The following is a 27,219-nucleotide window of genomic DNA, read 5'->3' on the forward strand; positions in this document are numbered from 1 at the left end:
GGCGCGCCTTCGTGACGCAGCTCACGGCGCAAGGGAAGATGGCGGTGCTGGGGGAGCGCGCCTGTTGGGCCACGCGACCGTTGTTGCCGGTGGTGCAGACTTGGGAACTCGATGCGCGGCGCTGGGTCCGGGCGCTGCGGCGCAGCCCCGTGAAAGTGGTGTTTCCATCAGGTCAGGTCGTGGAACGGAAGCCCGGTCCCGGGAAGCAGCCTCGGAAGGCGGCGGCAGAGGCCACTCCCCGCGAGCAGCGACTGAAGCAGTCGCGTCAGGTGCCCCCATCCCAGACCCCCAGCACCTGGGAAGAGTCGGGGCTTCGCTATGATAAGGCTTTCCCTGGAGACAAAAGGCTGAGGTGATGTGTTCCTGAGGCTTGTCGAGTTTTCTCGTTTCTCTTTCCCCTCACAACGAGACCTTGACCTCTTTCCTCTCGTTGGAGGACTTCTTGAAGCACAACTCACTGGTTTTTATTATGCATGGAGGGCAGATAAGTGTCTAACAGTTCGTTTCTTTCCCTGCGAAGCTCTTCATGTCTGTTAGAACTAGATGTGTCTCCGTAACGAGGATGTTGGTAATTACCCGTCTTTTTGTTTCCACCCACAGCAGTGTGATGACAGTAGTTAAGTCCAGGCAGTTTCGGGAAAAGCAAGGGAAGATCCTGTTGGAAGGTCGTAGGCTGATTGCAGATGCTCTCAAGGCTGGTGCTGTGCCCAAAGTTTTCTTCTTTAGCCGTCTGGAATACATAAAGGAGCTGCCCATTGAGAAGCTGAAAGGTGTTAGCCTCATTAAGGTGAAATTTGAGGATATCAAGGATTGGTCCGACCTAGTAACACCACAAGGAATAATGGGTCAGTGGTTATCCAGTGTGTCTCTAGAAGTAGAGACTTGGGATTATTTGTTCATATTTGTCTCAGGGCAACAAATTTTATTTAAACCAAATTCAAAATATTACGGTGCCTAACCTTTTCTTAAGACACCCAGAAAAATACAGTTCTCAAATCTGTGCATCTTGTATCTTCAGTGGAGACTCAAGCCATTTTTTTGTCATTTGTATTGTGGTTTTTTTATAGTCTCTAGGGGATAATCAGTCTTCCTCAGATCTTATTTTTGGGGGGGGGGTCACTTCTTCAACCTTAAGTGTTCAATTAAAAATTAAGAAAATGTTGGGGATTCCCTGGTGGTACAATGGTTAGGACTCGGTGCTTTCACTGCTGTGGGCCCAGGTTCGATGCCTGGTCGGGGAATTAAGATCCCGAAAGCCACGAGGCACGGCCAAAAACAAAAAAATTAAAATGTTTACCAAAAGATTTACCCTCTATTTTCACAAAACCTTTGCCAGTGTGGTAATACCTATATATTGTTGACCCCCTTATTCTAGAAGCAGGTCTGAGCAGTAAGCTGCAATTTATCACCCGGTTTAGCCTGTTGAACAGGAAACCTTGTCTTCATTTGATTGAATCCAACTCAAGATTCTAATAGACTGTCTGTTAGCAGTTAGAAAGTCTTTTTTCTAAATGTGGAAAGACTAAACTCTTTGTACTTTTTTTGCCATTCAAGATATGAGAATCAAATGTGTGAGTGTAGAGATTTCTGTTGGATAGTAAGGGATCGTTGGGGCAGGGAAGGCGTTTTCTTCAAGATTCTAATGTTTAGGCCAGGGCCTCTCACACCAGTTGTACGTGCATATTCCCTGTAGTGGGCTCACTGTATAGCTGTTAGTTGGGAGCGGAAATTCTGGGGACAGTCTCTTGTTTCTGTAACCCAGCAAATCCTAGGAATCTTTGCCCCCGTGCCCAGAACTCTCCCATAGGGTGGGGACTTGGACTACTAAAGTCCTCCACTCAGTCTAAGTAACTGTGCTCTTATTAGCTATAGTTGTCCTTGGTAAGGACCCGGGTTTGATCTCTGGTCGGGGAACTAAGATCCCACAAGCCAGGCAGTGAGGCCCAAAAACAAAAAAAAAAATAACTAGGTTACAGAATAATTTCATAGAGTGTGATTTTTTTTTTTTTTTTTTTAGGTAAAAGAAAAAGCACTTATATATGGGTAGATGGACATACATGTAGGGAGATGCATGGAACAAGTTCTGAAAGGATACACTCCAAGGTTGAAAACAGTTATGAGGGAGAGGAGGGCACTGAATTTCTCGATCAGAATGTGTTCATCTAGTATATAATTAAGAATACACAAAGAATGATAAATAAATGAAAAGTCAAATTACTCCCCATGCCAGACAAATGAACCACCTTTTTTGTTTCTTTAGGGATTTTTGCCAAACCTGACCACGTCAAGATGACATACCCAGAGACTCAGCTTCTCCACACACTGCCCATATTGTTGATTTGTGACAATCTCCGCGACCCTGGGAACCTGGGGACAATTCTGCGATCTGCTGCTGGCGCAGGCTGCAGCAAAGTGTTGCTCACCAAAGGTAAGAGCACCTGCTACTGGGTGGATTAGGTGGCTGTTTGTAAGTGAGATGGCTCTGTGGGCAGACATGTATGTATCTGAATCTTGGATTTGTCCCTTGGTGGCTATGTGTAAGCAGTATTCTGAATGTCAATTTCCTCATCTGTAAAGTGGGCATAACAGAATCTACCTGGTAAGGTTGTTCTAAGGATTAAGTGAGATGATGAATATCAAGTACTTAGCACTGTGCCTGGCACACTCATTCATGTTGATTATCTTTAAAGTTATTTTGACACCTGCTACGTTATTAAAGAACTTATAATTAATCAGGGAAGAAACAGATGCTGGTTTGAACACTTGGTTATCTCCTCTCGTCAGAAACGGGAATTAGTAGCCTTGGTTCCAAACAGACTTGCCTAACAGTTGGGACATGCCTGAAAGGGCTGTTACAACCCGGGGGGGAGCGGGGAGGGAGAGGATCATTCATCAGAAACAGTCAAGCTACCATTTGGTGTAAACTGAAGTGGTCCCATTGCTGAGACTCGCCTGAATTGCTCCTGACAGCTCCTCCTCCCAGTCAGGCCTCGCTGGGATGCATCTCTCCGCTGGGATGAGTGAGGTGTGAGGTTCCATCATCAGTACCCCACTCACCTGCCTCACTGTTGAGACCTTGGGGAGCAGGTGTGGTCTGGGAATGCACCTGTATAATCCAGGCAGTGTGGTTTCCACATTGATGCTGGTGGATGGTGTGTGAGAGGTAGGGAAAGAGTAGGAACACTTGGTGTGGTGGCCAGTGCTGAGGACACCAGGATGAGGGGGAGTCTCACCTTGTCCCTTGCTCCCCACCGGTGGAGGGGTCCGACTAGATGGCGCCCCTCCAGTCTGGGCCCCTCTTCTGCCCGCCCCTCCTGCCACCTCTTGGCACACAGCCCACTTTCCATGCCTTGTTCCTGTGGTTGGGGATCCATGTGAACAGTGTACATTCTGCATGTCTTTTTTTCCTTTATAAACTTGGTTTGCCTACTTAACCTATCCTGAAGTTTGACAGGCTAACTTCTAATATAACTTATAATGAGGAGACTCGTGCTAACAAGTCAGGGAGGATAGCAGATATGTGGTGCCCTGGTCCTGCTGTCTCCCGACCTGTGGGAAAGGCCAAGTGTCTGGTGATGCATAGAGGTGGTTGGGTTTAGCACGACTGCACGGAAGGGAGAGGAAGTGTGTATGGAAGAAAGGGCTGTGGCCTTGGTTCTCCTTGGATTACTGTAATTGCCTCCAGTCTAATTTCCCCATTTCTAGCATCTTCCTTGCTCTGATCCAGATTCAGCATGGAAGCCAAATGGGTCTTTCTAAAACATAAACCAGATTTTGTCACTACTTTGCTTAAAATCCTTCAGGGTCATTATATTGTCTTCTGGATAAAATCCTAAACTCCTCAGCCTGGCATACCCAGCCTCCTTTAAATTGGTCCTTTCCTGCCTCCGGTCTCATCTCCCACCTCACCCCCATCCCAACCCCACTCAGTAATTGGCCCAATTACCTTACTTAGTTTTTCTTCCCACTTCTGTAACTTTGTTCTCTGACCCGGTCATTCTGACAAAGCCCTCCTAACCTTCAAGATCCCGCTCAGTGTTGTGTTCTCGGGTGGTTTTTCCTGCTTCGATAGCCCTGCTCCGTACGAGAGTTTTCTATTACCTTGTTCATGCTTCTTTTACATCAGTTATTACTGGTAGTGTAGTCACCTGCTGAAATGTCGTCCCGACGCCACTGCCCACTCCATCCTGAGCTCCTTGAGTTTGGGGACTTTAAGGCTCGCTCATCTCCCGTCCAATGTCTGGCACGTGTGTGGTAAATGTTTCTTTTGTTTGTTTTGTTTTTTGTTTTTGACCTCACCACATGGCTTGTGGGATCTTAGTTCCCCGACCAGGGGTGGAAGCACCGAGTTCCAACCATTGGACCACCAGGGAATTCCCTGTGTGTGGTAAATGTTGAAGGGATGAATAAAATCTGTTTCTGCACTAGCAGGAATGAATCCTCCAGTCCCTTGGCTGGACACCGCCATAGCTGGGGAGGCAGAGGTCTCAGCCACCAAGAAGGCCACACTAGGACATTTTTTGTTTTATCTCCTGATCCAGAATTAATCTGATTTACTTCAAAGTCCCCATGTCTGGGAAGGTTTGTAATGTTAATTGGATCCTTTTATTTTCTAGGCTGTGTGGATGCCTGGGAACCCAAAGTGCTGCGGGCAGGTATGGGCGCACATTTCCAAGTGCCCATCATCAACAACCTGGACTGGGAAGCAGTGCCCAACTACCTGCCCAATGACACCCGCGTCTTCGTGGCTGACAACTGTGGCCTTTACACACAGGCCCAGGCCCAGATGTCTAATAAGGCCAGTGACTACGGCTGGGTATGTGACCGACGACCCCTAAAGTTTCACAAGTATGAGGAGGAGGAAGAGAATCTAGAAAGTGCAGCCAATAAAGGCTGGCTCCCTGAACTTGAGGTCCAGAGTTACGACTCAGACTGGACAGAGGCACCTGCAGCTGTGGTGATAGGTGGGGAGACCAGTGGCGTGAGCCTGGAGTCCCTGCAGTTGGCTGAGAGCACGGGGGGCGGGAGGCTGCTGATCCCCATCGTGCCTGGTGTGGACAGCCTGAACTCGGCCATGGCTGCGAGCATCCTGCTCTTTGAAGGGAGAAGACAACTGCGGGTGAGGGCGGAACACTTGAGCAGGGACGGGAGTTACCACTGAGAGGGGACGTGGAAGCCAGTCCTCAGTTTTAGGTTGTCTCTGTGGTTATTGGAAAAATAAGAACTTCCCTGACTTTCTGCTTAGCCTCAAAAATAACAAAGGCCAAAATTCCTCCTGAGATCTCCATCTTCCCACCGACTTTTATATATGTGTATATGTACGTGTGTGTGTGGGTAAGAGAGAGACAACATAAATAAATGCTCCTCATGGCTGTATGTTTTTAAAAACTGTCCACCATGGAGCATCTTTGTGCCCAGAAAGTTGCTGAGGGCATCACCTTGGGTAGGGAGGACCCCTCCCTCCACAGCTGGGGGTGCTCTGCAATCATGGCGTGCTGGTTAGAGGCCAGCCTTGGTCACTCAACTCCTGTGATCATTGGTCAGTGGAAGTTGACTTCGCCCCTGTGAAGAGTAGACCAGCAGATTGCATTAAAAAGTTTCATTTCAGTGTGGTCAGTGGGTCTCAATGCCTGTCTTTTCATCTTTGGCCTAGTGATGAGGACATTGCTAAGAGGTTAATGACCCAGGAAGCTGAGGGCTACAGGTGATGGCGTTCAGTAGCTGGCTCTTCTTTTGGCTTGGCTGTGTTAATCTCTGTGATTGTTAATTCAGGCCATGACTTAAACACTGTTTATGTATGACACAATTTTTCCCCCCCATTTCTGGTGAAAGAGCTGATACCACCATTTCAGGTGGTATTACACCTTCTTAGCACCTCTGCAGATATCTTTTTGAGAACTTGGTTCAGAAAAGGAGGAAACAGTTCTTAAATCTTCAGCTTAATCCTGCATCTATCTGTCAGCAAAGCTGTACCCTTTTTACTAGCTTTCTGCTGTTAGTCCTACTTTGTATAACACTTTTGGTTAAATGTAATGACTTGTTTACATTAATCCCCCATCCTGCATAAACAGAACTGTTAGGAAAATGCCACTGTTCCTGGAGGCTGTGTGAACAGAGGCTTCTGTGAGGGGAGAGGCTGAGGTTCTGAGGATGAGAGCTTGGGGCCCTTGAGCCCACAACTCTGCAGCAAGACCCTGCTCTTCTTCTCTCTCTCAAACCCCCAGGGGACCAGGGCAAGCTGGATCCTTACTTACCAAGTGCCAGTGGGATGTAGCCAGGGACACGAGGGCAAAGGCAGATGGTAATCGATGTGTGTGTAAGTCACTGTGCGTGTGTGAGGTGGGATGGTGGGAACCAGAGGATGGGACCTAGTTCAAGCAGTGCTTTTACCACCACAGCGAATATGGTTGGAGTTGAGGACAAAGACACTAGCAGTGTAGTGTCACCACATCCCTTCCATACAGTGGCGCCTGTCATGGTTGGGGTTCCTTGGGAGCCCTTCAGCTGCTCATCACAGGGAGGTCCAGTGAGTTGCAGCATGCCCAAGACAAACCGTGGACCCCTCCCTCCTCCCTTGGCTCACCCAGCTCCCTGGTAAGACCAAAAGGTCATGCATGACCGTGCCCCAAGTGGTGCCCCAGTGGGATTGCTCTGTTATGTTTGAGGGGAGGGGTTTTTAAAGGAACAATCTCTTTGGTTGGCTGTGCTCTCTCAGGCTGACTGGCCAGAAGCTGCTCTGGTGTCCTACTCTGGTCTGGGGCTGCCCAGGGCCCCACACAGATGTTGGGTGACAGTGGCCCCCAGAATGTTCTTGAGACTCTCCATCCCCCATCAGCTTTTAAAAAGTAGAAAAGCCCACAGCCTTTATGCTGTGTTGAGCCCACAAAGCCTGGGGCCCTCTGCCAGCTTCACAGCTATAATGCCCGTCACACCAGCAGGTGAAATTGGGGGTGGTGGACACCGGAGAACGATACCACTCTATTGACAGTCTCCCAACACCTTGGAAAAGTGCTAAAGAAACATGTCACTAAAAAGAGGCTCGCAGAAACTAACAAACACACCATTGTAAAGCAATTATACTCCAATAAATATTAAAAAAAAATAAAAAGAGGCTCATGCCTTTTCAGTGTGAAACCAGTCTCCTGCAATTTTTTTCCCCTGGGTTATTATTCCTGCTGACTTTTATTGCAAAGTAAAAACCAATGAAAGAACAACAAACCCATACCTTGTCTTTGTTTAGAAAAACAAAGCACCACAGAAGAGCACACCTAGCAAGTCATTCTGTCATCCTGGGTGTAAGAAGGAAAAGACATTTACATCCCATTCACTTTATAGTCCATGACTTGTATACCATGCCTTGTGAGTTCCTTTTGTATGTTTGTGGGTATAACTTAGCAGAGGGGAGGGCAAATTTTCCTTTCTTTAAAATGGTTACAGGGGAAGCAAATGGTGGTGAAGTTGTTTGCCTAGTGATGGAAATTAGCCATCTGGAAATTCTTCTCAGTTTCGAGGCCAATATTTATGTCACCATTTCCCCAGGAGACAGGATGAAAACTGAGCAGTATATGACAAGTAAAACACATTGCTTGGCTGAAAGAGAAGCCTTCAGAAGGTTGGCCAAGCTGCCCCTTGCTTTTGTGTTACATGTGGCTTTAATGGTGATTTCTGCCACAAGGGGGCAGTCACGCCCCAACCACTCCCAACCCTGAAGGGAAGGGTGGGGATTTTTCCTGGATATAACTTGTGAAAGAGGATGGAATCAAAAGTCTCCCTCCACCACAGTGGGCCTTTTACAAGCTGTTTGTGCTCAGAGGTGCTAAAGTTGAAGACCCACCCACGTTGTCATTCATTCTCGGCAGAATCTGAAGTATAGAACACTGGACCAAAAACTAGGGAGGAAATGGACAGAAGTGGGAAGTAGCTGCCTCAGAAAAAACTAGCACATCTTTTCCCCTTGAATGGAGCCTCTGGGAAAGCAGCTCTGGACTAATGCTGATGTCCCCAGGTGCCTGGAACTCACACTGAGAACCCACTGCCTCGCCCCGTTTAGAGTGTCAGGGCAGGGGAGGCAGAAAGGTCCTCTTCCCTCCCCCAGCCGTGGCTACTAGCTCATGTTAGAGTCTCAGTCATTAAGGCCCAGAGGATAAACAGACCTCGGGGGACTGGTTTCCACTGGGGCCTTCTACCACCTGCCCCAGGGCTATTAGCAACACCCGGTGTCACCAAAAGCTGAACTGCTCCACTTCTGTTGTTCCACCACACGAAGACTCCAGGATCAGCACCTCGCCCAGGGTTCCCGGACTGGTGCTGAAAACCACGGCTGTGCTGTGGGCCCCTCTTGGCCAAGCCGCCTCCACCCACTGTGGGAGCAGAACTGACTGGCCCACCTGAAAAACGTGTTTTAAAGGACACACTCACGTAGACACCTTTAAACTCCAAGATCTCACGTCCTCTGCATCACTGAACACGCAAAAGAAAGAAGCTAGAAGCCAGATGTGCTGCTGTGGGTGACTGACAGTCCCTGAACCAGGGTCCCGCGTTACCTTGCAGCAGCTGCAGGCGCTCATAGCCTCAGGAAGCCAGGCCGCTGCTCAAAGGCCAGGTACTGAAAATGTGCATACATCACGCATGGTAGCAGCTCTGTTCTCCACGTTTTGTAGGGAGGAGCCAGTTTTTTCAACTAAGGTCTCATAGTTGGAGAAGACCATCACCAAAGCTGATCCTTCCTCAAAATGCAAGAAGAGAACTAAGGTTGGGGAGAGACGTGGCTGCAGCAGGGTCTGGCCTCCCAGCCGCCCTTGCACCTCTGTGACCCCAGGCCGGCAGAGTGGCTTGACTGGCTGGGGACTGCGTATCCTCTGATATCAAAGGAGATCTGTTTGGGGGGACTGGGTCCTAATCATGCCTCCTCCCATATCCCACTTGTAGCCCGTGTGGGTGACTTACTTGTGTGAGGCAAGAGCGCCCAGGAGTCAGACCTGAGACTGGCTGCCTTCCTGGGGCTGCACACTGGCCTACAGGCCTGGGGACAGACGCTTTCATGAGGTGGCACATTGTTGCATGGAAACCCTACAGCCCCTCAGAACAAGTCCTACTCAAATCTAGTCACACATTTCCTGACTCGGGAAGTGTTCCAGAAGGCCAAGAGGGTGAGGCATACTTAGGCTGAAAAATGCAGCAGAGTTACTTCTCTTCGTGCTTTCACACTTAGGCATACCTAGAATGTCCTGATGTCAGATCTACCCTCGTAGGAGAAGTCCCGGCCATAGAGTAGAGCCAATATAAGATTTTCCTACATCCGAGCTTTTTGTTTCCTGGAAAATATTCTACCCTTCACACATACACCACTTGCTAATAATGAACAATCAATAATGAGGCGAGGGGCTTCCCTGGTGGCACAGTGGTTGAGAGTCCGCCTGCCGATGCAGGAGACACGGGTTCATGCCCCGGTCCGGAAAGATCCCACATGCCGCGGAGCGGCTGGGTCCGTGAGCCATGGCCGCTGAGCCTGCGCGTCCAGGCTCCGCAACGGGAGAGGCCACAACAGTGAGAGGCCCGCGTACCGCAAAAAATAATAATAATAATAAGGCGAATAGACAACAGCCGTTTGTCCCCAAAGCATTTTCCCTTGAGCAGCCTGCTCTCTCGTCCCTGTTGGTGTCAGCAAAGAGGGACTTAGGTTTGAGTGCTCACTGAACACAGCTGCTTCTGGACAAATGGAAGATGCTGAGCTCCGGGCTGTCCTCGGTTCATGCCGCAGCACCGGAGAGAAGCTGCAGGGGCACTGCTGGACCTCCCACGATCCACACCGCTCGCCGATCCACACCGCCACCGCCGCCGCCGCGCTCAGCTCCTGCTCCCAGCGGGCAAGGGACCTGGCTGAGGGGGAGGCGACAGTGAACAGAATGCTTGCGTGACTGGAGGCGCTGGACCAGCTACTCGCTCGGGCCCTCCCAGGGCTGCCACTCCAAGCCCGCGGGCCTCTCCACGTGTACACGCACACGCGTGTGTAGTTCTCCTCCTCCGATGACCTCATTGGGTCCAGCTGCTCCGTTCCTGGACCACATTCTACTATGTCTATCACTGCAGAATTCCGTTTGCTGCCCTGGAACAAGGCCGCAGGAGGAGAGAACAGCTTTTCAGTGGCTTTAATTAGGCAACAGGAAAAAACACAGTCTGGCTGAAAATTACCACTTGAAGCTTGGCTGATGCCAGAAAAGCAGAACAGGCTCCCTGCGCTTGGATGAGTGAGAGTCATTGATTGCGAGGACACACTTGGAGCGGGGGTAGCAGGCAGCCCCCTCACTTCTGGAAAAGAAGCTGATTCTCAGTCGCCCTCTGGCCTTTACACCTGCCCGCTGTACATGCCAACCCCACACACATACTTTTTTTCTTAAGCAGATCTTTATTGTTGGGGACAGGTAAAAAAAAAAAAAAATCTCATCTCTGTTGTGAAAATGGGTAGAATCGGATCTGGAAGTCATTGTGGTGAACACAGATCTGGAACCCCAGGGTGGCATTTTTACAGCCACCATCCTGCCTCATCAACCTGCAGGACATGGTTTCCCTTGCTGCTGGCGGAAGACCTTGAGTATGTCACAGCTGGTGGTTTAACCTGCTTCTGATCAGCGACAAGATAGTTTGGAGCTGCTTAGTGGGAATTAAGATGCCACCCACTTCGTCTACTTCAATAACATTTAAGATCTCTCGCACTATAGAGACCGGGATTTTTCACTGGTGAGGTGATCCTCCCCCAGCATTTTTCCCCCAAAGTTGCCACCGTATAAACCAAAAGCACCTTTTTGGCAAACCTTCCCATTGATCTTAACCTCCACACCCCCCTCCAGAAGGGGAATTCTGGTGTCAAGGGTCCAGTTGACATTAGTGGCAAGTAGTTTAGTCAGCCCTGTATGGACCGTAGAAGGATCAAAAATGACCTAATTTTTCTGCTGCAGTGACTTGCGAGGACGACTCCTCAACTGGACTTTGTTTCTTTTGCCCCAGAAGGTTAAGTAGTTGCTAAGAGAGACCACCTTTGTTCCAAGGCCATCATGGTACAGGGCACAGACAGAAATCCCGACCATCCTCCAAGTGAGGGTGACCTCCCCTCTTCCCCACACACCCCGCCCCCCAGGGAGACACTGGCAGGGCTCCCAGAGCAGCCCCTAGCCCTAGGATGGAGCTAGGTTTGAGAGTCTCCAACTACTGCCCCATTCTTCACAGGAGGACCCGTGCTGGGCTCCTTGTGTTTCTCCAACTGGCCTTCTCAGGCTTCTGAGCACGTGTTCCCGTGAAGGGGGGGAATGAACACGTGTCCACAAGGATGTCTGTAATCTGAGACTCCACCCCCTGCAACAGCAAGTCAAACTCGGAGAGGTGGTGGCCAGAGCTCCAGCGGGGGATCTGCCTCTGACGCTCTAATCCAAACGAGAATCCCGGCTTCCAGAGGATTCGACAGATGACCACGTTAGGGCTTGGTTCTCAAAAATTCTGAAACATAGCTGCCAAATATCCGGTGAAAGTCAAGAGGATCTTGTGTGTTCCCCCCCCCCGCCCCCCGCCACTGGCCACCCCATGGAGCACAGCACAAGCCAAAAGATTTTTGTTATGAAGGACAGGAATGGCCAAGTGGTTGATAACGTCCAGAGATGCCTGTTTTATTTCTTACTAGGTGACTGCATTTCAGGCTGGTAACAGTAACAGTCTAATTACCAACTAAATTTGTACCTCTGAACTACAAATCAGCAATCCCACTCAGCAAGGAGCAACATGTCAACAGCTAATTGGAGGGGGCTGGGTTTTCCAAATAAATGGTCTTGATTGGCTGTGAGTGGAGCCAGGGGTGAGGCCTGAGATTATTTTAAAGGCCCTGACTTCTGACTTGAGATAGGCTGAAACCCTGTGAGGCCCTAGGCAAAGCCTTCCATCCCAAATCCTAAGAGCACAGCTGTTAGCTTCCTTTCTGTGGTCAGTTCAGCCCAAACAAGGAGCTGAGCTGGGCCCGGCAGAGCGGACCCAGGGCCTACTCTTAGCTGACCTGTCTTTGGCCTGCACTCCCACCTCAGGGCACAGCCCTTTCTGTAGGTTCTTAGGAAAAAGCTAGGCTTCTGGTAATTTTTTTGTCTCTTTTAAGTTCTGCTTTGAGAAGAAAAGGGAATGCAGGGGTAACCAAGGGTGGGCAAGGGCACCTCAGCAGAGCTCCAGCGGCCCCAGGCCCAGAGCCGGGCTGAGTCAGGTCTGAGCTGGTGAGTGGTGCTCCTCCGGGAACACAGGACCACCGTGTCTTCTTGGGAAGATGTCCAAGGGGGAGAACTTAGTAACAACATTCCAAGATTGTAGGGGCTGTTCATCTGAGAAGGTAGAAACTGGGAGAAGGTCAAGATTAAGGAAGAAAGAGCTAGAAGGAAGGAATGAGCAGCTCCTTCTTATCACATGGGAGGCGCTCCATCAAAGTAAGCAATTAGTACGTGAATCATTACCATAGCTACTCTCTTCCTCACCAGAAAAGAACACAAACTTCCTTTGAGGGCTGGAGAGCCCCTGCCCAAGAACCGGCTGACAAGCTGGTGTTTTTCCCTCAGACCAAGGCAGACCAAGTCACTTAGGAAAGGACGTCCTCGCCAGCAGCTCTGCACGGGGCCTCTGCGGCTGCCGCCCTCTCCCTGATCCACCCGCCGCGGGTGCGCCTCTGAACCCTCGGGCTCTGCACGTACGTGCCGGCACCTAAGGCAGAGCCAGAGCACCGATGCTCTGTCCCTTGGTGCCCACTTGACAGAAGAACACCCTGGCAAATACCTCACCAAGAGCTAGGGACCAAGAGAACGCTGCAGTCCCAGTTCGGGCCGGGTTATGCCAGCCCCGCGAATCCCAAGCAGAGTCTCCAAACACGGAGGTTCTTCTGCTGCTGGAGAGGATGCGCACCCTAGGGTGCTAGCTGAGGAGTTAATGCAGAAAACAAGGCACCACAGAGAGGTTGGACACTTGGGTTGTGTGATTCGGGACACCCTGGAAAAGTCCAAGGGTGGAGGGAAGGGCAGGGGAGGGGGAGGAGAAGAATGCGTTTTAAATAACATCCCGGGAAGCCGGAGCCCGACTAGATGGGCTCTGGTTTGAGCTTTTCTGCTAGGAAGTCATTCACAAAGGCCTCCACAATGGCAGGGGTGATCTCCTCCACGTCCATCACGTACTTGGCCCGGGCTGACATGTCCAGAATGGTGAGCAAAGGGGCAGCCTCGGGCAGGTTGGTGTAATCTCGCAGGGAGTCGGTCATGTCATCCTGGAAGTCACCGGAGGGAAAAAAAACCAGTAAGTTTCCAAGAAAGAGGGTAGAGAGTCCCCTGGGCCTGGACTCCCCAGATGGCCTAGGGATGGAGCCACCACATCATCCTGGAGCGAGGCCGGCCTCCAGGAAAGATGGGCTCTCAGAACGGGGAGCAGGGTACCCTGCCCTGCCAGGAGGAGGGGCAGCCTGGTTCATAAAATTCTCTCTCTGCATCACCCCAAACCCCAGGCAAGCCATCTTTTCTTATTAGCATGAAAGCAGCTTTAACTTGTGAAAATGGGATGTCCTTTGATTACTTACTTTTGCAACCAACCCTCAATTACCTGCAGCCCCACTGTGGGCCCAGGCCAATCTGGACTTCAACTTCAGAATGTTTTTAAGAAAACAGCCCACTGCCCCCAGCCCCACAGCTGCAGCAGGGGCAGGAGTTACACCGCCAGTTCAGAAGCCGGGGCCCCTGAAGTGCTACTGAAGTTTACACGGGTCGCTGTATTTATCATATGTTCCCAGTGACTGCCCTGAGGAATTTCCCTAGTATCAGATGTAGCTTTAAAGTATAAAGGCAAAGAGAAATCCAAAGACAAGGAGAAAGATTTGTAAGGGAGCAACCACCTGAGATTACCTTTCACGCTGCTGATACAGGAAATGGACTGTCTATACCCATCCCCAGGTTGTCTTACCATAAAATGTGCAAAATTCTCCACTGAATGAAAAGCCCTGAGTCGCCCTGCGGAAAAAGGACTCGGGGTATTCCTGGCCTTAAGTGCGGGTGAGCAGGAGGCTCACCGGGCTCTGAGGCAAGAAACATTTCTTTCTGAAAGGGCAGTTCTTTAGGAAAGATGGTTAGTTATTGTCTTTCTTTCCCCCACCCTATAAAGAGCACGCACTTCCCAGCAATGCCGGGTGATTCAGCATCTCTGGCAGCATTCACCCAACTCAGGACCTCCATCTGGGTTAATAAACAATCTTCACGATAAACACAGGGGAGACACCTGGACAAATACTATACATCCAATTCCCGTTAGGAGGCCAAGCCAGAGCCCGCTGCCCCCCAACCCCTTCACTTTCCCTGGAGCAAACACGGGGAGATGAATTTTAACGTCTGTTAAGGCTTCAGAAGGGGCAACTTCTGCCTGCAGGAGAGGACAGGATCAAGACAAAGCCGCGGCCCGCTCAGCCCTGGGGGATCGTGAAGGGCCTAAGTCCAGGGCTCAGAGGCCCCCAGTTGGTGCCTGATGTTCCTGCGCCCTGTGCTCCTTCCTGGCTGCCTTGCTTCCGAGGTCAGACCAAGAGAGCTGCCAAGGCCAGGAGCCCAGGTGCAGAGCAGGGGAAGGCCTGGTGGTGGGTGGGAGAGCTGGAGCAGCGGATGCCCCCGGGTCTCTGCCCAACCTCCTGGTCCAGGCTGGGCGGCCCGTCTGCCAGACCCACACGGACAGAGGGAGGGAGAGCACTGCTTCTGGAGTCACTCCTCATTTCACGTTCACTCCTCTCTCTGCCACCCACTTAATGCAGGACTTTGGCAGAAACTTCTCGGAGCCCAGGTCTCCTAAAACATGTGAAACGGATTCAATAATAGCTCACGTGGGGCTCCGCGAGCATGAGAGCCAGCCCACACGCACAGCCCGCCCAGGCGGGGCTCGGAGCCGTCTCACCCTCTCTGAGCCTCACCCTCCTCATCTGTGGGTCGGTAAGGACGATGCTCCCTGCCCACTAGGTGAGGAGCACGTGGGTGGTCCAGGTGAGGCACCTCGCTCGGGCCTGGCCTATAGGAAACCTGCCATTGCTCCTTTTCAGCCACGTTTGTAACGCGGCCACCGGAGCCCTCCAGCCCTGCCCCCGCGCTGGCTCCGCCCTTTCTCCTCTGCGCCCATCTTTTTTCTCCGAGCCGTTCGAAAGGGGTTAGAGTTTAATACATTCAGAGCGGCTTCCATTTGTGCTTTGTGTGGAGCGGGCTGGGGACCCCCAAGGCAGGGCCCTGTGAACCTGCTTTGTTCCCTCCACCCCACGGCTGGGCAGGGTGACTTCAGCTGCCTTCCAGGGGCCCGCGGAGTAGGGGCGGCTACTGAGGTGATGAATGGGTGGTTCCGGGTGTCGCGCCGCCGCGGCATCCCCTGGGATCCAAACACAGCGTGAAATGAGCAGGGGCTCGGACCAACTGGAGGTCCAGATGGGAGCAAGGAGGGCACGGGGGCTTCAAAACGTGTATCCGTCAGTAACTGGCTTAGGCCGGTGCCCGGGTGGGGGAAGGCAGCGGCACCTGCGCGGAGGGTGGCTCGGGGTGGGGACCGGGGAGACGTGGCTGCGACCATCTTGCAGATTCCACGTGTGCGGGACCCAGGCTCCCAGACCCCCGGGGAGGCGGCCTAGCTTAAGGGCCTGCACTTCGTCCCTCCCCTCCCCCTCTCCCGGTGGCGAGCCTTCTGCTCGGTCCAGCCCAGCCGAAGGCCCTCCAGGGATAGGCCTGGGGTGGGAGAGACAGGGATGCCAGGAACGTCAGCACTCTCCCCGGGCTGGAGGGGTAATTGCAGGTCGGAGTGGTGGTCGGATCCCCGCCGGCATCCCATGATGGGAAAAGGCCCCCTTGCGGCCAGGGGAGGGGACTAACCAAGAAGACACTCTGTAAAGCATCAAGAGCTTGGTTTGGACCCAGCCCAGAGGAAGTAAGTGTTGATCGCGATCTTTGTGGCTCCCCAGCAGCCGGGGTGGGTGTAGCCTGGGTGCAAGGGGTGGGGGGGGGGGGCCTCTGTCATGGGAGGGCCTCCTGCAGCCCTGAGGCTGCTGTGTGTGAGAGATGGCAAGAAGGAGGCGGCAGGGGCCAGAATTGGTTTTCCTTGACATCTTTTTATGCTACATTTGTTTGTGGAGTCTTCTGGAAGCACGGTCACCCCAGACCCCCTTCAGACATCCCCAAGGGCTGTTATCACCGGTGTTCTAAAAGCAGGCCAGCTGAGCCAGCCCCGGGGCCAGGCCACAGCAGCACTCACCTCCCCCGCCACAAAGAACAGAAGCGGTGCCTCCTCCTCTTTGGCTTTGTACTTGGCGATGATCTTCTCAGCTATGGGCTGGATCAGCTGCTTGGCCGCCTCGGACTCCCCGTCATCCTCAGAATCTGTGACAGGAGAGAGAAAGACACAAAGACGCACTGGCTTGTCAATCAAGATGGAGTGGTGCCTGGGTCCAGGGCCTGACTTGCCCATCTGAGCAGCCCCTGAAGGGAAGAGAAGCCTCCCCTGGGACACCAGCCTCGCCTCCTGGGTGCAGGAGCGTGTGTCCCCAGGCATAGGCCAGCTTGCTCACTGCTCTCACACACAGGCTGTCCTGAACCATGCCCCCAGGAAGAACCAAGTAGCGCTAATGCCCAGGCAAATGCAGTCCTGTTCACTGAGCTCTTCACAAACCCACCTTGGAAGCTAAGCCTCCCCTAAGCCAGGACCTGAGGTCCCGGCAGGTTTTCCTCACAGTCACAGAATGAGATGCTGTGACCGCGGATCTCTGACTTCCTAATGGAAGTGGCAGAACTGGTGGTGGTGGGTCAGGACTATGGTCTGATCAGCAGCTTTGGTGGCGGCTGGGAGGCACCAGGGCACTGGCAACTTCACAGCTGGCAGCGGGACTTGGCTGGGAAGGGACAGGCTGACTGCAGGGGAGAACCCCCAGCCGGGCTCCCAGAGCCTCCTCTGGGCATCTCTTGCCTCCAGTGAAACAGCAGCATGGGAGCAGCTCACTCCTGCTGAACCCTGAAACCCAGAGCAAGCGCAGACCGGGGGTGGGTGGAAACAGGTGCCCGCACAGGACCTTCACCCGGAAGTGCCACACTGCCCGGGAAGCCCAGTGTGCAGGCTCGGCTCCACACACTCTAGATCCACAGTTAATTAGCTCCGTGATGCTGGGAACTCGCTTTGCCTCCCTGCCACCCTATTTTCACATCTGCAAATGGCCAGTGAGGTTCCCTACGGTCCCTCAGTTCAGAATTGCTTCCCAGGCCCCAGGATGTGGGCGTGTGAGCCTGCCCAGGAAAGCCCCAAGGTGAATGGTCCCCCAAGGCCAGCCCCTCCCAGGGCCTCTGCCCTCCAAGCGCAGGGCCAGCCTGCAAGTCAGTTTGCTTCAGGATTCTCTCAAGTCTGCATGTTGGCTCCCGCCTGGGGGCCCCCAAACCAGACTCCCAGAGAATGGGGGTCGGATGCTGCCTGCCTTCTCCAGTCCCCTCACCGTGGTGCGTATGGCAGCAGCTCAGCCATGATTCCGGTACCCATATTTACTTTAAGTTGGAACCAAGCAACGAGTCCCAAGGCAGAGGGCAAGGTGGACCTTGGCCAGCAGTTGCTCCGTTTGCAGAAGGAACCAGGGTCACCCTATGGGCCTGCAGGGAGTCCGGAGTGGGTGTTCTGTGTCCTCCTGCTGTCACCCACTGAAAGTCAGAGTGGGAGAGGCAGGGAGACTGAGGGGCTCTCAGCCCCGGAGATGCCGCCCGAGGCCGGGCCCTGCTCCAGCCACCCTGGGGCAGCTCCTCAGAGCACAGGTGAGCGGCAGCAGCAGCTGGGGACGAGCCTTGGCCTAAGGGGCCCAGCCCCCCACAGCTGCTGTGCTGCAGCCCGGCCCCCAACAATGGGTCTGTTCATCACGGGGCCGAGGGCTTCCTCCCGGGCTGACCTCTTCCTCCCAGCTGGCAGCCGGGAGCAGCTAGGAAGGAAAGCACAGCAGCAGCTCCCAGAACACCACCCCCCACAGGGGAGAACCACGAGTAAATCACTGGGGTCAGGAGCACGGCAGCCGCGGAGACAAAGGCCCAGGCCCTGCGTTGCTGGTGACAGAAAGAAGGTGTGGGGACAGACTTCCCAGACCCCCACCCAGTGAGCTCTGCCCATCCCGTCCCACCCTGGGGCTCCCGCTGAGCTTCATACCTACAAAAAGGACGAGGCAGGGGCCCTCGTTGAGCTGCACGGCGTTGGAGTCGGAGAGCTCCAGCACGGGCTTGGGGTGCCACGGGAAGCCCCTGCAGTCCTCATCGTTCAGCACCTCCACCCGCCCCTGCCGCGTGATCACCTCCCCCTGTGGGTCCAGCACAATGAGGGTGGGGATGCCTGCAAGAGAGGGCGCGAGATTGGCCACAGACCCACAGTCCACGGGACGGCCCCCTAGGACACAATTCAGCCAGAGAGCCCTGGGATGGAAGCTGGGCTCAGCCTCTGAAGAGCCAGGGAGCCCCCTGGGTTGGCAGGTAACATCTCCACGGGAGCCTAATAAGCAAGTCACTCCCCCGCCCCCCGCCTCCTGGTGAATGCGCTGAAGCTCCCACCTTAACCTACCGCCACGTAAAGATCAACAAGGCTGTGCGTTTCAGAACTCAGCACGGGGGCTTGGCACACAGAAGCAGAGAAGTCCTAGAGAGATCCCCAAGAAGCAGGAGCTGCTCCCATACCTGCAGGGAGTCTAAACCTCATGAGGTGGTGTGAACACCCACTCCCCTGCAATGCAGACCAGCACAGGTCAAGGGCAGGAGGGCCCCACCCGTGCAAGCACTGGGGGCCTGTTGCGGGGAGGAGCCTGGGACAGGGGCTGCCAGGGGCAGAAGGACAGGAGGAGGACAGCTGGCCGCCATCTCCAGCCCTGCTGCTTGGGGAGGTTCCAGCATTCGCTCTGAGGGAGGCAGTCCCTGGAGGGAACATGCTGACGGCAGTGCTGTCGCCCTCATGTTAGAATCCTGGGCTGGGGTAAGAAACGCAACACAAAGCACCCCGCAAACCACAGCCCGCCTCTAACCATAAAGCCTCCAGTGGAAAATCAGAGGAGATCCCTCCCGGGTTACAGTCGCATGTGGGTTTTCCACCTCCCTGTTCTTTGTACCCCATTCCCCGCTGCTTCTCCTCCAGCCACCACCCACAGAGGCAGACTCGGCCCTGCCCTTTGGGGACACTTGTCTCTCCACTGGCAGCTGGTCCCCTCCCCCCTTGCACCAACCAGCTGCCTCCCCTCTGGAGCTGACCGGAGCTTTAATTTTATATGGGCCAGGGAAAGCCAGAGCAATTTAATATTTATAGATTCCACAGCATTCAGTCAGTAATTTGCTCCACTGACATTTTACTTCACCACGGGGGGCGATGCTGAGGTACCAGAAATACAGCCCTGGTGTTATGACCTGCATGGTGGCTGGGGCAGCGGGCATGCAGTGGTGAGCCTGTCTGAAAAAGGAAAAACGAGTCTATTATGTTCACACCTATTAGAAGGAGTGGCTTGCCATGTTGGGGAACAGGTCCAGAGAGAAACAGACTCTGGGGACTGCCTTTCCCACGACGCACAGCACATACAAACGCACGTGGCTGCAGCCGGCACACTCGGGCTTTCAGGATGCGCCCAGAGCTGTTGGGGCCTCCTGAGTTGTCTGGGTCTCCTGAGTTGTGTGTCAGAGTACAAGAGACTCGGGGCATTTCCAGCCTCATCCTCACAACGGCATGTCATCCCCCAGAGGCCTGGGGCTCACATCAGGTGTGTCCCCAACCCGGATCGGGCTGGGCTTGAGTCAGAAGCCTGAAGGGAGCCTGGGGCTGGGGCCCACAACATGACAGTCTGGCCATCTGCAGACAAATGCCTCCCCAGCACCATGCCTCATCTCAAAAATGCCTTGGCCAAGTTCTTTAATCAGTTTCTGAAATTGGGCAATTTCAAGTGTTGGGCTAAACCAGGGCCTGCCCACTGCTATGATTAGACACTGCAGCAGGCCTGTTTGTAGCTCAGACATGGGATGCTGAGTTGGTCTGTGGAGGGCAAGCAGGCACAGAGGACGGACAGAGAAGGCAGGAGAAGTAAAATCCAAAGGCAAAGAAGCTCACTTCCTGGTTTGGTGCCTCGGTTTCTCCAAGTGACTACTCTAAGAGGCTTCTTTGTTACCACGGCTGCAGCCTCTCTCCAGTCATGGCTGGTGGGGACCAGGGCGGCAGGGCAGGGACACAGGCCCCCAGCTGGCCGCTGTGGAGTCCTCGCCAAGTCAACAGAAGAATAGCTCCCCTGGGCCCCCGGGTCTCCCCACTCCTCCCCCACAGCTACGTGAAAGCGAAGTCCCCCTTGTATTTGGTGCTTTGAGCCCAAGATGATGAGGTGCATGTGCCTGTGGAGTGTAAACAGAAAGTGACTCGGTACAATGACCACAGACTTCAACCAAGAGAAGCCCACTTCCGGCACACGGACAGAGAAAAAGAATCAACAAGCATCGGGCCAGGCCGCCTTCCCATCACCGGATCTTGGGTTAGCTTGGCCCCGGAGCCCTAAGTGTGTATGTTCCTCCAGAGACGAACCAGCGGGCGAGAAAAGGAAGCTTGCTCTCAGGGCATCTGCTCTGTGCTCCGCACAGGGCGTGGGACCTCACTCACTCCTGGAAGTACGATTATCCTCCTCCTGCAGATGTTCAAGTTGCCTGCCCAAGGTCGTCTGGCCAGTAAGTGGCCACGGTGGGACAGGAAGCCTGGTCTGCCTGCTGGAAAAGCTGCTGCTCTTTCTACCAGGCCGGCCACTGGCGGGAGCTCTCACAGCCCCGGGCTGGGGACTCTCATCCCCAAGGAGGAGCTGGGCAGGGCGGGCCCTGCATCGGCACTCTCTGCGCCACCCACCTCCCTCTTCTCCGAGGCTTTGGGGAAGGAGGCTGAGATACGGTCACCTCTCCCCTTTCTCCCCTGCCCCCCGCCCCATCAGGCCTTTCCTGCTCCCGCCTCCCTTGAAGCAGGTTCCCCGAAGCAGAGACTTCTAAGGAGAAAATAGGGCAGAGCCTCTTACGGGAAACTTAAAGGGAATGGAAAATTTCTAATCAATGCCTTTGTACAGAATAACTACCACCCCAGCAAGGGGCTCGCTTCCCTGACGGGAATGAAAAGGGAGCAGTTCGCCTCTGCTTCTCTTGAACTTGTCGTTTCCCAGCTGGGATGGCTGGAACGGCTGGAGGGAGAGTACAGTAAGAATTCTAAGGAAGACCCAGGAAAGTCACTTAACTGCTCAGAGCCTCATTTCCATACCGTCAAATGGGGGTAGTGATAGTTTCCTGTCTTACTTGGGGGCTGGAAGTAAAATGACAAGTAGAAAATGCTTTCGAGCAGACCATCTGGCACACAGTAAGTACTCCGTAAATATTAGCTCTTATTATAAATAAGTTCTTCATTATTTTTTTTAATCACCCCTAAGTTGATCATTTGGCTCGCGAGAAGGGACAGAAGACTGGTGCCTTGCTCTCGTGAGATAAACAGAAACCTCCATGCTGGCTGGAGGGAGTTCGCTAAAGAAACAGAACACCGAGGCGACGTCAACACCACAGGGAGGGTTCCGGGGATGGTATAATGCTGCCACGTGTGCGGTTGGTGCTCTCTCGGTTGCACCACCCCAAGCTTAACCTCTGCGAGTAGAACACACACTCTGTGCTCCTAGAGAGGGCTTCAGCCCCAGGCCCCCGCCCAGGGGAGCTTGGGTGGACCACAGCAGTGCCTCAGAATCCCCTTCAGCATCTCCCCGAAAACCTAGAGAAGAAGGAACAAGGCCTAAGAAGCCGGCGCCACACTGTTTCCTCCTGGGAGGAGCCGATTTGTGAGTATTTAAAACCATCTCAAAGCCACGTGCGGGGCTTCCCTGGTGGCGCAGTGGTTAAGTATCCACCTGCCAATGAAGGGGACACGGGTTCGAGCCCTGGTCCGGGAAGATCCCACATGCCGCGGAGCAACTAAGCCCGTGCGTCACAACTACTGAGCCTGCGCTCTAGAGCCCACGAGCCACAACTACTGAGCCCATGCACCACAACTACTGAAGCCCGCACGCCTAGAGCCCGTGCTCCGCAACAAGAGAAGCCACCGCAATGAGAAGCCCGCGCACAGAGTAGCCCCCGCTCGCCACAACTAGAGAAAGCCCACGCACAGCAACGAAGACCCAACGCGGCCGAAAAAAAAAAAAAAAGCCACGTGCATGGACTGTCCCACAGTTGCGTTTGGTTGCTTTCCTATCACCAAGGAAAGAGGGAGTTTCAAAGGAGGTGGTGGGTCTGGGGCAGCACCTGGGGGTGCGAGAGGACCTGGTCAGGGCCGTAACCCAACTTTGTTTCTCTGCTTCTAGATGGCAGTGTGATCGCAAAGATTGCTGGCAGTGGGGAAGAGAAAGGGGAGGAAAAGCAGACCCCAAGACAGGAAGAGTGGGTTAGGGCACGTGGCAGGGCAAGTGGTTACGTGATCACGGAAATAAATGGTCATCATGAACACTGTAGCAGTATGGAAATGTTTGTAATACATGGATGAGTTGAAAATGCAGAATACACAGTGCTATGTGTACAGTTACAACTATGTAGAAATATGCTTGAAGACAGAGACCAAAAGGACTCAGAAAAGTGAAAACAGTTGTGCTAGGAAGGCAGGAATGTGGGTGAAATAGATACATATTTGAGTTTTGTTAAATGATATTATGATGAATGCACTAACATTAAATAAAAATCAAACAGGAACCGTAGGGCAGCAGGGGTGGGATGACAAATACAGACCACGCCTTGGCAACATCAACCCCAGTTCATCACATCCCTCTTTTCCTCCCCCTCCTTCTCCCTCAAACCTTCCCCTACTGGGAGAGTTAAGGAAAGGAAGAAGGCAGCTGGTTTGAGTGGTGAAGCTCAGAGAAACCCAAAGGAAGTCAAAGGGATGAGTCTGGGCCCACTTGAACTCGGCCAGAAGGCCCGCGTCAGGAGGCACAAAGAAGACTTTTCTTTTTTGACCATGCCACGTGGCATGCGGCAATCTTAGTTCCCGGACCAGGGATTGAACCCGAGCCCCCTGCAGTGGAAGCTCAGAGTCTTAACCACTGGACCGCCAGGAAGTCCCAAAGAAGACATTTAAAATGGCAGCGTTCTTGTAATACAGAAAAGCCAGAAATGACCAAGTATCCACTGACAGTGGAACTGATAAACAGGCTGTGGTACAACAAAGCACTTCACGGCACTGAAATAAACCAGATGTAAATATCAACAGGGATAAATCTCAAAAACATAATGTTTAGTGAGCAAAGCAAGCTGCATTATGATATTACAGCATGTCAGCACTTAAGTACACTTCTAAAAACACACCCAGCACGACTATACATTACTCATGGATTCAGGACGCAGTGAACATCTGAAGACAGATGAGGGATATTCACAATGAATGGATGACAGTGTCACCGCCCTCCCCCACTGGGGAGAAAGAAGGGGCAAGGCTCCACCGAGGAGTAAAGGGAACCCCACTTGGTCTGTGTTTAATGCTCCCATTCGTTGATAAATACCTCAGGCAAAGATGTCAGTTCTAGGTGGTGGCCACATGGGTGTTTGTTACATTATTCTTTGTCCTTTCCTTTTTTTCCTTTTTTTATGTTTTCAGAATGAAACAAGACGAGCAGAGAAGAGCACTGAGGCTGCTCTGTAGGCCCCAAGACAGCCCCCAGCCGCCCTCCCCAGGCCCAGGGGGCCAGCTCCACAGAGCCTGCGCCAGCCCTTTCAATACTGAGATTTGCCTACAAAAAACACCAGCGTGGGCCCCTCACCCTCTACTCATTGAAAAGCACAATGGCTGAATGTTTCGTTTCTATAGAAAATAAAGACACTCTGCCTCAAGTCCATTTTGTGAAAGGGGCAGGGAAGAGGGCAAAGGAAGGGAAAGAGAGAGGAGAAGGGCGGGAAATGGATGAGAAAGGCAGGGAAAGGGGAAAAGGAGAAGAAAAAGCCAGAGGATAAGGCTAAGGAATAAGAGGGCAACAGAGAAACAGAAGATAAATAGATCCTGGGAGAGAGACGGGCCTCACACAACTGCCTCCTGGTCTTCCCTGCTGCTCTCCTGGTGGCAGGGCCTCCGTCCACCCTGGGCCCTGTCGCTGGCCCCAGAGGCGGGGGCGGGGGTGGGGAGGAGAGGAACAAAGCCAGTGAGGGCCTCTAACCCAGGAGAGAAGGGGCTCGGAGCCTCCCTGCGCAGAACATGGTATTCTCCAACAGCCAGCATTACAGAATTGCTAATGGAATCTGCCTTTTGCCAAGTGTGTCTAAACCCTTTCCTTAGAAAGGCATTTGTCAGCAGCTTATAGGGCTACAAATTCCCCAGTCTGCACAAAGTGCTGGGAGGAGGGAGGCCAACCCAGCTACTCCCCAAGGCAAAGGAAGTGGATGGAGGCCACATGCCAGGCTTTGGTGAACTCAAGCGGCCCCATGAAGACTGCTAGCTAACACGGCCCGGGCTCAGGCCAGAGCACCCGAGGGACCAGCAACCAGCCTGGGAGCAGATGCCTCCTCAGGGCCTGCAGCAGGTCCTGCCATCTCTGAAAGGGGTGACTGGAGGGCACAGCCTCAAGACCCAGACTCTCCCACCACCATCTGGATGGACACCTGAACGAAGGGGCAGCATCTTATGCGAGGCCTCCTCGGGATGCTGGAAGATACTCAGAATCCGGGGGCGCTCTGAGCCCAGCTCCCAAGATGCTCAGAGGATTCCAGGTTCTTCTGCACTGCCCATTTTCACCCAAGCCTGTCCAGGTGACACAGAGCGGCTCTGCCCTCATGGGCCTCAATATGGTCTGATGAAGTCATTTGCGCGCTATAAGGCCCAAAGACAGGCCAGGTGGAGGTGGCTCAGCTTGGGTGCGGGCAGGGGAAGGTACCTCATACTGCTCTGTGAAAGCACCCTCATCAAAACATTCAGGAGGAGACAGAAAGTGGGGTGAGAAACCGGGACACAGAGTCAAGCAGGGAGCAAGAGCTCTCCCAGATAGAGCGCTGCGGGATTTGCAGAAGACCAGACAGTCGCTGGAACCCTCCACTGACTCTGCATATGTATGGAGTGTATGTACGTGCACATTGTGATACTGTAACATAATGAGGCGTATATATTTGGCCTTCATCTCCAGCTCCTGGCACAGAGCTCCTAAAACCCCTATAATTTCCTGAATGATTGGGGTGATAGGAACATCTTTTGTTATCATATTTGGTCTTAGTCCCAGATCCTGACACAAGAGCTTCCAAGACTGTTGGAATGGAAGTGGTAAGAGTGAGTGTCTTTTTGGATGCTCGCGAGATGACGGGTCTAGGTCACCAGAGAGACGTGGTTAGAAGGTTGGAACATTCAGCTCCACGCCCTTGACCTCAAGAGCTGGGGAAAGGAGAAGGGCTGGAGGTTGAGTTAATCACCAATGGCCAATGATTTAACCACTCATGCCTACATAGTGAAACCTCCATAAAGGCCCCAAAATGATGGGGTTCAGAGAGCTTCCAGGTTGGTGAACATGTGGAGGTGCTGGGAGGGCGGTGCACCTGGAGAGGACATGGGGGCTCTATTTGAGCAAGATAAAAGAAAGGGGATGGAGAGACACACAGACATTCTGAGTTACAGACCTGATGCTGTAAAACATGCTTCATGGTGGAGAGGAGGGAGACTGAGGGAATTCAGGAGAGCCGGCCATACGCCCACTAAAGCAGGTCTGCTGAGGAGACACTCACCCAGGGGAGGAGTCTGGGCCATGGGAGATGCCGACAGGGAGGAAAGTGATGGCCCCGGGACCTCGGAACCCCGCCCCCTTGAACAGGCTGTGGATTTTCTCTACCTTATATTTTGGTAGTCAAACGCAGTGGGATGCTGACTGGTAAGATCAATGGAAATGCTGCCAAAGAACTTACTAACAACTAATGCACCGGGGAACCCAAAAACTGCCATGAAGCTGAAGTACCCTGTGAGGCTGGAAGGAGGCAGAGGCCGCCTGGGCCACCTGCTCTAGAGCCCAAGGGAGCAGCCTCCCTCTCTCTCCCCACAGGTAGGCCTGTCGTGAGCCACAGCCTGAGGTCTGGCTACAGTGGGAGCTCAGTGAGTCCATCAGAAGTATCAGAGGGTAACATGCCTCTGGGATTTCTCTTCCAGTCTAGCTTACATGTCACTACTGCACTGATCTCCCCTTAATCAAATTTTTCAAAAAGCTCTAAAGCCCAAAGCGCCAAGTTCAAGGACCACAGCCTGGTGCTCAAGGCCTTCTGTGATGTGGCATCACCAGCCTTATTACCCAGTCTGCCCTACAGTACACCATGGACATCCTACTCTGGCCTTTGCCCTGGAATGTCTCAAACCCTCTACCTAAATCCCATCCATTCTGTAAGGCCCTGCTCTAGAGTCACCTCCTCCAGGAAGCCTTCTGGGCTCAAGAGCTCCAAGCCGGAGTCTCGCGTGAATTCAGACTATTCCACTGTCTGCCCTTCATTAAATGCTGCCTTGAAAAGGATCCTGTGTGGCTCTTCCACACTCTCGATTCACCGTGCTTTAGTGCGTCTCTGGCTTCACAGGGCCAGAGGCGGACAGACAGATCAGGGTCAGCCGGCAATGTCTGACAGGCTGCTTGCAGGAATGACTCCTAAGGCTTAGCCAAAGGGGTCAGTGATCAAGTGAGCAGTTGGCAGAAAACACTGTGCCAGAGAGAGGACCCAAGAGTGAGGCAGCAGGAGGTAGAGAGCTGGGAAAGCAGGCTGGTCCAAGCTGAGGAGGGACTAGTACAGATGGCAGGGAGTGTACACCGTGGAGCCAGCAGACAAGGAGCAGCGGGACGGGCCAGGTGCAGGGCTGGGCTGCAGAGGACACTTGCCGGCCAGAGCTGGGTTCTTTTGTGTGGCTGCCCGGCCGCTGCTTGCCTGGGCACAGGGCCTCTCCAGATCAGCTTTCTGACTCTCAGCTGAGGGCTCCTTGAAGTCTGGGAACCACATATGTACCCATCCTCACACTGCCAGGCCTTAAGAGACTGAGCCAAATGAATGCATCTCTGAAAACTCTCCATTCTCTTCCTGCTCATTTGTGGTCACCCGCATCCTGGCTGTCTGGGCCACACCTAGCAACCAGGGCTCCTACTGCTGTAATATTTACATGTCGATAGCTGGAGAATCCACAAGGAGAGTTCCCTTCTCTGCTCTCTGAAGGCAGACAGAAAACAAT

General features: G+C 53.2%; 2 protein-coding genes across 9 annotated transcripts in view; one reads left to right on the top strand and one right to left on the bottom strand.

Moving 5' to 3' along the window:
* The first annotated feature begins 33 nt into the window (after positions 1-33).
* Positions 34-11,524, top strand: MRM3 (mitochondrial rRNA methyltransferase 3). Of its 5 annotated transcripts, none has more exons than XM_029212264.1 (4): positions 39-352; positions 601-845; positions 2,261-2,428; positions 4,617-11,524. In XM_029212264.1, the coding sequence occupies exons 1-4, from the start codon at positions 39-41 to the stop codon at positions 5,159-5,161; spliced, it is 1,272 nt and encodes a 423-aa protein (XP_029068097.1). In that variant the 3' UTR covers positions 5,162-11,524. The 5 variants fall into 5 exon arrangements, with proteins under 5 accessions (XP_029068099.1, XP_029068097.1, XP_029068098.1 ...); XM_029212265.1 differs by having other exon boundaries at positions 101-171; XM_029212266.1 differs by lacking the exon at positions 601-845 and having other exon boundaries at positions 34-171.
* A 57-nt stretch (positions 11,525-11,581) lies between these two features.
* The window catches only part of NXN (nucleoredoxin), a 139,839-nt gene continuing 124,201 nt past the window's right edge, over positions 11,582-27,219 (bottom strand). For 2 of the 4 annotated variants that reach the window (XM_029211053.1, XM_029211052.1), the window contains exons 6-8: positions 18,184-18,363; positions 16,267-16,391; positions 11,582-13,276 (exon numbers count right to left, since the gene is read on the bottom strand). In XM_029211053.1, the coding sequence (XP_029066886.1) occupies positions 13,094-13,276; positions 16,267-16,391; positions 18,184-18,363 (488 nt within the window). In that variant the 3' untranslated portion in view covers positions 11,582-13,093. The remainder of the gene's footprint in view (positions 13,277-16,266; positions 16,392-18,183; positions 18,364-27,219) is intronic. The other 2 variants (XM_029211050.1, XM_029211051.1) reach the window with 2 other exon arrangements.

This window comes from Monodon monoceros, unplaced genomic scaffold (genome assembly GCF_005190385.1).
Source record: "Monodon monoceros isolate NGI ecotype Baffin Bay Population unplaced genomic scaffold, NGI_Narwhal_1 Super_Scaffold_9, whole genome shotgun sequence".
NCBI lineage: Eukaryota > Metazoa > Chordata > Mammalia > Artiodactyla > Monodontidae > Monodon > Monodon monoceros.